This window comes from Notechis scutatus, chromosome Z, assembly GCF_049901735.1.
Source record: "Notechis scutatus isolate UNSWTSFEM ecotype Mainland chromosome Z, rNotScu1.2, whole genome shotgun sequence".
Classification (NCBI taxonomy): Eukaryota; Metazoa; Chordata; class Lepidosauria; order Squamata; family Elapidae; genus Notechis; species Notechis scutatus.
Genome location: NC_142025.1, coordinates 121638271 through 121647469, shown reverse-complemented (window position 1 = coordinate 121647469; position 9199 = coordinate 121638271). Strand labels below are relative to the sequence as shown.

Below are 9199 nucleotides of genomic sequence, written 5' to 3'. Positions count from 1 at the left end.
CAACACAAAACAACGAACCTACGTAGAATGAAATGAAAATAAAAGTTGAAAACCCTTTTTAAAATGGCAATATTACGCACCATTTCTTTCTCTGGCAGGTCTGGGCCTGCTTCCATCATTTTAGGGGTTTCAAAAGTGAGGGTGCGGAGGCCACGTTTGGTGGCTTCAGACACGGAACACGAGCAGGATCAAACTTCGCCGTTTGTCCCTTCTGGGGTTTCAGCAGGGAATGTTCGGGGTGTGTGTGTGTGTGTGTGTGTTTGTGTTTGCACTCTGTGTACAGGCAGTCCTCGACTTCCAACTGAACCCAAAATGTCTGTTGTGAAGCCAGACCGTTGCTAAGTGAGTTTTGCCCTCTTTCACGACCTTTCTTGCCCCCATTAAGTAAATCACTGCTGTTGTTAAATTAGTCACAGGGTCATTAAGTGAATCCTGCTCCCCCATTGACTTGGTCGCAAAAAGGGGATGACATGACCCCCAGACATCGCAACCATCATAAATACGAGTCAGTGGCCAAGCCTCTGAATTTTGACCGCAACGGTCATAAGTGTGAAAAACGGTCTTAATTTGCTTTTTTTCAGGGCCGTTGTAACTTCGAGGGGGGTCATTAAACGAACCCTTGTAAGTCAAGGACTACCTGTAAACCCCCCTATCCCTTTTTTGAACCGTCAGATCTTTTTTTCCCTGAAGACGCACCGTAAAAAGGATTCCTGTACGAGAAACCCAAGGTTCGATCTTGCTCGAGAAACCCCCACCGGCTCTGTGTCCACGGAGTTACGGAGGCTGCCACAACGCTTTGACACCGGCGTGGCAGCGCCCAACCCCAGCCTCTTGCATTTCCCACGTGCCCATTTTGCCAACAGTTATTCCTTTCTTTTCCAGAACCCGAAAAACCGCTGGTTCTCGTCCGCCCAGTGAAGAAAGCATCCCCGCGAAAGCCGTCGCTACAATTCTCCAATGACGATCCCCCACCACGGCGGCGGCGACGCAGCCGGTCCCCACCACGGCGCTGCCTCCAGTGTACCCTAGAACCACTCAAGGTCACCATGAACTTGGAAAATGGACACTTCCGATGCCGATGCCGGGAACACCGCCACCACCGCCACTCCTGCCCTGATTATCTGCCATGCTGCTGCTCACCCCGTTATTACAACTGCGAATGCGACAACCGGCCCCGGCCCCGGCCCCGGACCTCCTCAGCCCCCTCGGCCTACCCCAGCCCTCGTTTCCGAGACGTCGCCGTAGGGACGTCCGACCTGCTCACTAATGTCCCCACTGAGGACCGGCGGAACACCCTTGTGTCCACCGAACCATACGGACGGACTATGGTGGCGGAGCCCCAAAGGCGTTCGATAGCCAGCGGCCAGGAGGCGGAATATCTACCCCCTGGACAGCACTCCCAGCGTCCTGCCCGAGTCTACATCTACCCCGTCCACCCTCAGACCCCACCGGGGAGTCGCTCGCCGACGCCTGAAAGGGCCCACCGTCGACGAACTCTCAGCCAGGACGAGCAGGCCGAGTTCATGGCACACGAGCAGCGCCGTGGACGAGAGCCGGAGCCCCCCACACCCGCAACGCAGCAGCTGCAGGTGTCGGCCGGGAGTCCTCCTCGTTTCCACAACATCGTCAACACCCTCATGCAAGCGGGGGCCCCGCCGACTGAAGGCAGGGCGGCCGGCGCAAAGCCCAGGCTGTCCCGAGCTGAGACCCCGCCAGACACCGACTGGGTGTACCGCACGAAATAAACCTTTGAGTGACAAAGCAGGGAGGAGGAGGAGGAAAAGGAGAACAGGGGATGTCCAAAGTGGGCTTATGGTGGTTTGGGTAACGAACATTAAAGGTCAATCCATCCACCCCATAAAAACCCCTCTCCATGGTGTGTTGCTGCTCACGTGGCCTCGGGCCTAGTTGTCTTTGCAAATCCTTTTTTTTTTTTTTTTTGTAAGTGTCTCAACTAAAAATTTTTTGTGGGGTATGTGTCCATCTTTGACAGCTGTCCATCAGCATCTTCCCAAGGACGGAATGTTTTTTGCTGTGCCCCTGATTTGATCTGCCCTTCCAACCCCCGAGCATAATTTTGGCATCCTGCTCCCCCTCTAAGGGCATAATTTTACATTTCGAGGCGCCGTTTGGACTGGAGAACCCCAGAAAGGAACAAGAATAACCGAGGTGGAAGGGACCTCGGAGGTCTTCTAGTCCAACCCCGACAAATGCATGCTAGTTCACGCTGGACACACAGAAAACTCCATCTGAATGTGGCATGTCCTCCAAAAACCCTGGGTTAACTTTTAATCAGGGTCAGTTGCATAAGCCAGCAGATTCAGGCCCCATGGATACTAAACCCTGAATGATGGTTTGTAGGTTGGCCAAGCCTTCCGAGCCATCGCAGACAAACCCGGTGTGGAGAGCTTGTCGGCAAGGAAGCCTCACAAGGGAAGGGCAGCCCTCCACTTAATGACCACAAACTGAAGGCCAGAATTTCCACCACTAAGCAAGACAGTTAGTTGTGTGTGTGTCTGTGTGTATTTCGTCTGGCGTTCACACAACACAGCCTTAACTTTCACAAAAACAGGCCTGTAAAATCCGGGCCTGAATCTTGACCACATGACCCGTAAGGGAATGCTGCCCACGGTCATAAACACGAGGACCGGTGGTAAGTCACTGGTTTTTGTTTTTTCCCCAGGGCTGTTGTAACTTCGGCCACTAAATGAAGTATGCCTAGAGCAGCTGAGTTTCTCCATTTTGGCAGCTTGAGGAAAGTGTGGACTTCAACTCCCAGAATTCCCCAGCTGGGACCTCGGGGGGGCGGGCTTTCCCGACCAAATGAAGAGCGAGCCAGCCGCCCCTCCCGGCGTGCTGGGAGACCCCTCCCCAATTTCTGTGAGGGGGCTTTCCGCCCAAATGAAGAGCGAGCCGGCTGCCCCATCCAGGCATGCTTTAAGGAAAGGGGGGTTTGAGGTTGCTGGAACTACATCTCCCAGGGTTCCTGGCGGCAGCCGCCCTCGGTGGGTGGGGCTTCGGGCTCGGCCAGGTAGATGCACAGGTGAGGGAGTACTGCGCGCAGGGGGAATGGCAAGGAAGGAGCGGAGGGGTCGCTTCTGCCCTTTGAGGACGATGGGCGGGGGGAGGAGATGGGGCGCCCCAGTGGCTCGGGAGGGAAGCGGGACGGGGGCTGCACCTGTCCCAACCCGGATGCACCTGGCCACACCTGTGGGTGCGTCTCCGTCCTTCTCTTGGCCTTCTCAGCTTCCTGGTGAAGCCTAGATACCGGGGTCTCCTCGTGGTCTCCAGCCCAGAGTTTCCTTAGCTTCTAAATGTATTCCGGGTTTTTTTTTTTTGGGGGGGGGGGAGAGGGGAAGTAAACTAGAATAGAGCTAGGAGGGACCTTGGAGGTCATCTAGTCCAGCCCCCATGCTCAAACAGGATGAGATGGGATTAACAGAGTTGGGAGGGACCTTGGTGGTCATCTAGTCCAGCCCCCCTTCTCAAGCAAAGTTAGATGCGATGGGATTTATAGTTGGAAGAGACCTTGGTGGTCATCTAGTCCAGCCCCCGTGCTCAAGCAGGGTGAGATGGGATTAATGGATTTGGAAGAGACCTTGGAGGTCATCTAGTCCAGCCCCCCTTCTCAAGCAAAGTTAGATGAGATGGGATTAACAGAGTTGGGAAGGACCTTGGAGGTCATCTAGTCCAGCCCCCATGCTCAAACAGGATGAGATGGGACTAAAGGAGTTGGAAGGATCCTTGGAGATCATCTAGTCTAGCCCCCATGCTCAAACAGGATGAGATGGGATTAACAAGATTAAGGGAGTTGGAAGGGACCTTGGAGGTCATCTAGTCCACCCCCCATGCTCAAGCAGGATGAGATGAAATTAAGGGAGTTGGAAGGGATCTTGGAGGTCATCTAGTCCAGCCCCCATGCTCAATCAGGATGAGATTAAATTAAGGGAGTTGGAAGAAACCTTGGAGATCATCTAATCCAACCCTCTTTGATTTAACTTTTCCTTCCGCAAGGAAGACGCTTGTGTGACCCGCCGGGGATGGCATCTCCCTCCGAGGACCCCCCACCCAAGCCGGCCCCTGCCAAGCCCCTCACGGACCTGGACTTCCATTCTGGGGTGCAGATTGCGGAGCTGAACCAACTCATCCAGGAACACCAAGCCAGGAGCCCTGACGGCAGGAAGGACCCCGAATTGTTCCAGGCCAAAGATCTTGTTTTCTCGCTGCTGGGTGAGTTAACAGAGAGCAGATCATCTGAGTTGGAAGGGACCTTGTAGGTCATCTAGTCCAACCCCCCGCCCAAGAGGGAGAGTTGGGGGAGTCACAGTGGGAAAGAAAGCACTTCAAGCCCACCCCCAAAAGCCCCTCCTAGCCCAACCTCATCCAAATTCCCAACATAGTTAAAAATACAGGCAAGTCCTCGATTTACGACCACGCAAGGGAGCCCCACATTTCTGGGGCTGCAGGAGACCGTCGTTTGGTATGTTTTGCCCTGTTTTACGACCTGTCTCGCCGCCATTATTAAGCGAATCCCTTCAGTTGTTAAGTGAATCACCCTGTTGTTAAGTGAATCAGAAACCCCGGGACACTGCGAACCATCACTAAATGAACTGCTGTTAAGTCGAGGACTACCCTGTACCCCACCTTCAGTTTCTTGGAAGCCCCTTCCCCAAACTGGACAGCTTAAAACCATCAACCCAGATTCCAATCCTGGTTTGTTTGGGAGCAGCTGTATGAAATACCGTGAAAGGAGGAGTTGGGGGATTTAGATTAGCTAGAAAGCAGGAAACGGTTGGATTTCTTGCTTTCTAGCTAATCTAAAAGCAGAGCTGAGCCTTCCTTAGAACCGAAGCTTCTATTTTTCAGTGCAGACTCAGGTAGCAGATTGCAGAAAGATAGATTTCTGAATGAACCTGTGATTCTGCGAGCAACTCAATCTGCCTGCCTGCTCTGCCTGATCTTGGGTAAAAGTTGCTATTTTTTAAATAAAAAATTCAATACTTACATGCATGGTGTGTTATGAGTTAATTTTGTGAGTTTGCTTGCTAGCAAATTTTATGAGTTTGCTTGCAAGCAAATTTTATGTGACAGACTCAGGCAGCAGATGGCAGAAAGATAGATCTCTGAATGAATCTGTGATTCTGCGAGCAACTCAATCTGCCTGCCTGCTCTGCCTGATCTTGGGTAAAAGTTGCTATTTTTAAATAAAAAATTCAATACTTACATGCATGGTGTGTTATGAGTTAATTTTGTGAGTTTGCTTGCTAGCAAATTTTATGAGTTTGCTTGCAAGCAAATTTTATGTGACAGACTCAGGTAGCAGATTGCAGATAGATAGATCTCTAAGTGACTCTATGATTCTGTGAGCAACTCAATCTGCCTGACTACTCTGCCTGCTTTTGGGTAAAAGTTCTTTTTTTATATAAAAAAATAATATTTAAATAAATATTTATAATATTTACATATAAGCCACGCCCAGCCAGTCAGATGACCACCAAGCCATGCCCACAAACTAGGCCACACCCACAGAACCGGTTGTTAAGAAATTTGGATCCCGCCCCTGAGAAGTCTGCATGGACCTCTGAGGTGAGGTCCCTCTAGGCCAGGGTGGACTTCAATTCCCAGAATTCCCCAGCCCGGGTTAGCTACTTGGATCGGGATCCTATAGGTAGTTCTCAATTTATGGCCACAATCAAGTCCAACTTTTCTCTGAGCTAAGTGAGACAAGTTCTGAAGCGAATGCTGCCCCATTTGAAGACCTTTCTTGCCCCCCGTCGTTAAGCCGATGCTAACGGAGTCGCCTGGTTGTTAAGCAACCCCCCCCCCGCTGTAAAAAAAAAAAGGATTGGCAGAAGCTGGGGGAGGAGTCAAAAAAGGAATCAGCCTAGCATCCGTATGTAGCCACAGGTGAACTAAGTCCAAACCTTGAATTCTGTGGACCCCTTAAATCTAGGTCCTAGCAGGTGGCAACCATTAGCTGAGAATATTCCTGTGCAGGCTTTCAGCAATAAAGCAGCTTAGTTAGAAGATTCCTGCACAGAGGCTTTCAGCAATAAAGCAGCTTAGTTAGAAGATTCCTGCACAGAGGCTTTCAGCAATAAAGCAGCTTAGTTAGAAGATTCCTGCACAGAGGCTTTCAGCAATAAAGCAGCTTAGTTAGAAGATTCCTGCACAGAGGCTTTCAGCAATAAAGCAGCTTAGTTAGAAGATTCCTGCACAGAGGCTTTCAGCAATAAAGCAGCTTAGTTAGAAGATTCCTGCACAGAGGCTTTCAGCAATAAAGCAGCTTAGTTAGAAGATTCCCGCACAGAGGCTTTCAGCAATAAAGCATTTTAGTTAGAAGATTCCCGCACAGAGGCTTTCAGCAATAAAACAGTTTAGTTAGAAGATTCCTGCACAGAGGCTTTCAGCAATAAAACAGTTTAGTTAGAAGATTCCTGCACAGAGGCTTTCAGCAATAAAGCACCTTAGTTAGAAGATTCCCGCACAGATGCTTTCAGCAATAAAGCAGCTTAGTTAGAAGATTCCTGCACAGAGGCTTTCAGCAATAAAGCATTTTAGTTAGAAGATTCCCGCACAGAGGCTTTCAGCAATAAAGCAGTTTAGTTAGAAGATTCCTGCACAGAGGCTTTCAGTAATAAAGCATTTTAGTTAGAAGATTCCCGCACAGAGGCTTTCAGCAATAAAGCAGTTTAGTTAGAAGATTCCTGTACACAGGCTTTCCTCAATAAAGCAGATTGATTGGATTTTCACGTGTGGTCTCTTGCCCCTGATACCGCCAAAGGAGTGCCTTAGCTCGGCCGTGGTTCCTTGCCCACCCCCTGCCTTGTTCTTCCCAACAGGTCAGGTCCAACGAACGGATGGAAAATTGCCCCCGGTCAACCGCTACCTTCTCCTCTCTGGTGGGACGCACCAGGGCACAGTCCACATCAATGGCACCACCCTGTGCCCGCTTTCTCCCGGCAGTGACTACGATACCTGTTTCACGCTCCTGGTGCCAGTTCTGAATGTGGCCGGCGTGCCCGTCACATTGGATATGACGCAGAGCCCCCCCGGGCATGCCCGGATCAGCCTCCAGCCTTTCGACACCCCCACCCAGCAATGCTGGTCTGAGTGCAGCTACGGGGACGAGACCTTCCTGTCCGCAGAACTGGTGTCCGAGTGGTTCTTCCGGGTGTTTTCCGCGGCGGCCAAAGATGTCCGGGTCGAGCTCCGTGGACGCGTCACCTCTGTGATCGTCTGCATTGGATCCTACCGTGTTCTCTACGACATCGTCCCTGTGGTGGCCTTTCAGGGGTGGCCCGAGGTGGCCCAGCCGTGGCTGAGCCAGGGACACTTCTGGGATGGCAAACTGCGGGATGAAGATGTGACCGTTGGCTTCTACCTCTTCCCGTCTTCTTCTGGCTCGGATTGGTACCTCGCCTTCTCGGCGAGCGAGCTGCCCTTGCGGCGCATCCTTCCTCCGCCGCTGTTGTGGTCCCTGCGAGCCACCACGGCTGCCCTCCCCTGGGCTGACCTGCAGGGCTTGGGGCCATACCACCTCTTCACCCTGGCCTTGTGGTCCTGTGAACGGCTGCCGAGCCGCTACCTAGCCGAGGAGGAGAACGCTGCGCATGCCCTCCTGGGTGTCCTGGATGATCTGTCAGCCAGCCTGGCCGAGGGACACCTGCCCAATTATTTCCTGCCTCAGTGGAACCTCCTGCAAGGTGTATCCCCTCGGGCCATGAAGATCCTGGTGCGGGCCGTGGCCCAGGTGAGGGCCAACCCCTCCAAGTACCTCCGCCAGGCTGTGGAAGAGGCCAAGGAAGCTAAACGGCGGGCAAAGGCGTATCGGCGTCAGCTGCCAACCCCCGGGGACCCTTAGGCATGGGGCTGCTTCAGTGGGGATGGATCATGAAGCAGCTCACCCTGTGTTCTTCAGGTAGAAGGTGAGCGGTTCAGGAGGGTTGGGGGAATGCGTGCCAGGGCCGTGGTGCCAAACTCCACAGGAGGAGATCTAATGGGCCACTCCAGCCCCTGCCAACCTCTGCAAATATCCCAGAATGTAACCCCAGTGTTCTGACCCGGCTCCCCAAACATTATAAAATCTCTGATGTGAACTCAAAAGATTCCTGTATTAGGAGCCCCGGCAACTCCGGTGAAAACAGTTTCTCCCTTACTGCCGGCCAGCCGGAAGATAAATAGTTGTCTGCCACACCTTCTCATCTCCGCCCCCTGCCTTTTATCCCCATAGCAGCAGTGGCTCTTCCGTCCCGTCTCCTCTCCTCTGCTTTCTGTGCACCAGGCACTGGACCAGCTGTTCCTCCTCTTCCTCATCAGCCTCCTCCAGACCTGGGGGCTGCTGACTCTCCATCAGAGGGCTGACCGAAGGCCCAGGCTCCTCCCCCTCTGCCAGCTCCATTCCCTCTCCCCCTCGGAACTCCCATCCCGAGCACCAGCCCATAGATTTCCACTGCTCTCCTCTCCTCTTCCTTCTGCACGTCAGATACTGAACCCGGCTGTTCCTCCTCTTCCTCATCAGCCCCCTCCAGACCTGGGGGCTGTTGACTCTCCATCGGAGGGCTGACCGACGGCCTGGGCTCTGCCCCTCTGTCTCTCTCTACGGCTCCGTTCCCTCTCCCCACAACGAAGCTCTCAGGTTGCCCTGACTCTGACCTTGACTCCCACTCCGCCTCCTCTGCCTCCTCGGATTCAGCTACCGAAGGAACCAGAGGCTGACAAGCCACAACAACCAGCTGGCTGGTGGCTGGTGGGCATTGTGCAGGTAGTCCTTGACTTATGACCCCCAACACTTCCGTCGTTAAGCGAGACAGTTGAGCGGGTTTTTTGCAATCTTTCTTGCCAAAGTTGTGAAGTCAATCACCGCGGTGGTTAACTCGGTAATGCCATTGTTAAGCGAACCCATTTTCCCCATTGAAAGTTGCTCATCAGGTGCCGAGCAGCTGAATTTTGATCATGCGACCAAAGGGGATGGTCATAAGTGTGAAAAATGGTCCTTAGTTCCTTTTTTCGGCGCCTTTGAATGGACACCAATGGAACAGGTGTAAATCCAGGACTAAAGGCGAGAGGGTTATGTAGTCTATTCCCAATGCAAATCATATTTTTCCAAGGAGCCCTTGCCGATCCAGCCATTGATTATTGTAAATATTTTCAAAACAGAACGCTAACAAAACAATATTTTATTTCTTAGTAAAAAAGA

At 52.3% G+C, this 9199-nt stretch overlaps 2 protein-coding genes across 4 annotated transcripts; both read left to right on the top strand.

Moving 5' to 3' along the window:
* The first annotated feature begins 937 nt into the window (after positions 1-937).
* Positions 938-1893, top strand: LOC113428884 (uncharacterized). Its single transcript, XM_087948200.1, has one exon. The coding sequence runs from the start codon at positions 1047-1049 to the stop codon at positions 1743-1745; it is 699 nt and encodes a 232-aa protein (XP_087804326.1). The 5' UTR covers positions 938-1046; the 3' UTR covers positions 1746-1893.
* Positions 1894-2952: 1059 nt separating this feature from the next.
* On the top strand, positions 2953-8238 carry TMEM102 (transmembrane protein 102). 3 transcript variants are annotated; one of them, XM_087948210.1, is made up of 3 exons: positions 2953-3043; positions 4015-4230; positions 6843-8238. In XM_087948210.1, exons 2-3 carry the CDS (start codon positions 4041-4043, stop codon positions 7862-7864), a joined length of 1212 nt encoding a protein of 403 aa, XP_087804336.1. In that variant the 5' UTR covers positions 2953-3043; positions 4015-4040; the 3' UTR covers positions 7865-8238. The 3 variants fall into 3 exon arrangements, with proteins under 3 accessions (XP_087804336.1, XP_087804335.1, XP_087804337.1); XM_087948209.1 differs by having other exon boundaries at positions 3000-3043; positions 4019-4230; positions 6843-8228; XM_087948211.1 differs by lacking the exon at positions 2953-3043 and adding an exon at positions 3153-3316 and having other exon boundaries at positions 4019-4230; positions 6843-8228.
* Positions 8239-9199: the final 961 nt, after the last annotated feature.

Bases quoted from the DNA above. Each gene is read 5' to 3' on its own strand.
- TMEM102 (XM_087948209.1), top strand. The intron at 4,231-6,842 runs GTGAGTTAACAG...TCTTCCCAACAG, and splicing joins TCTTGTTTTCTCGCTGCTGG to GTCAGGTCCAACGAACGGAT.
- LOC113428884 (XM_087948200.1), top strand. From the start codon at position 1,047: ATGAACTTGGAAAATGGACACTTCCGATGCCGATGCCGGGAACACCGC.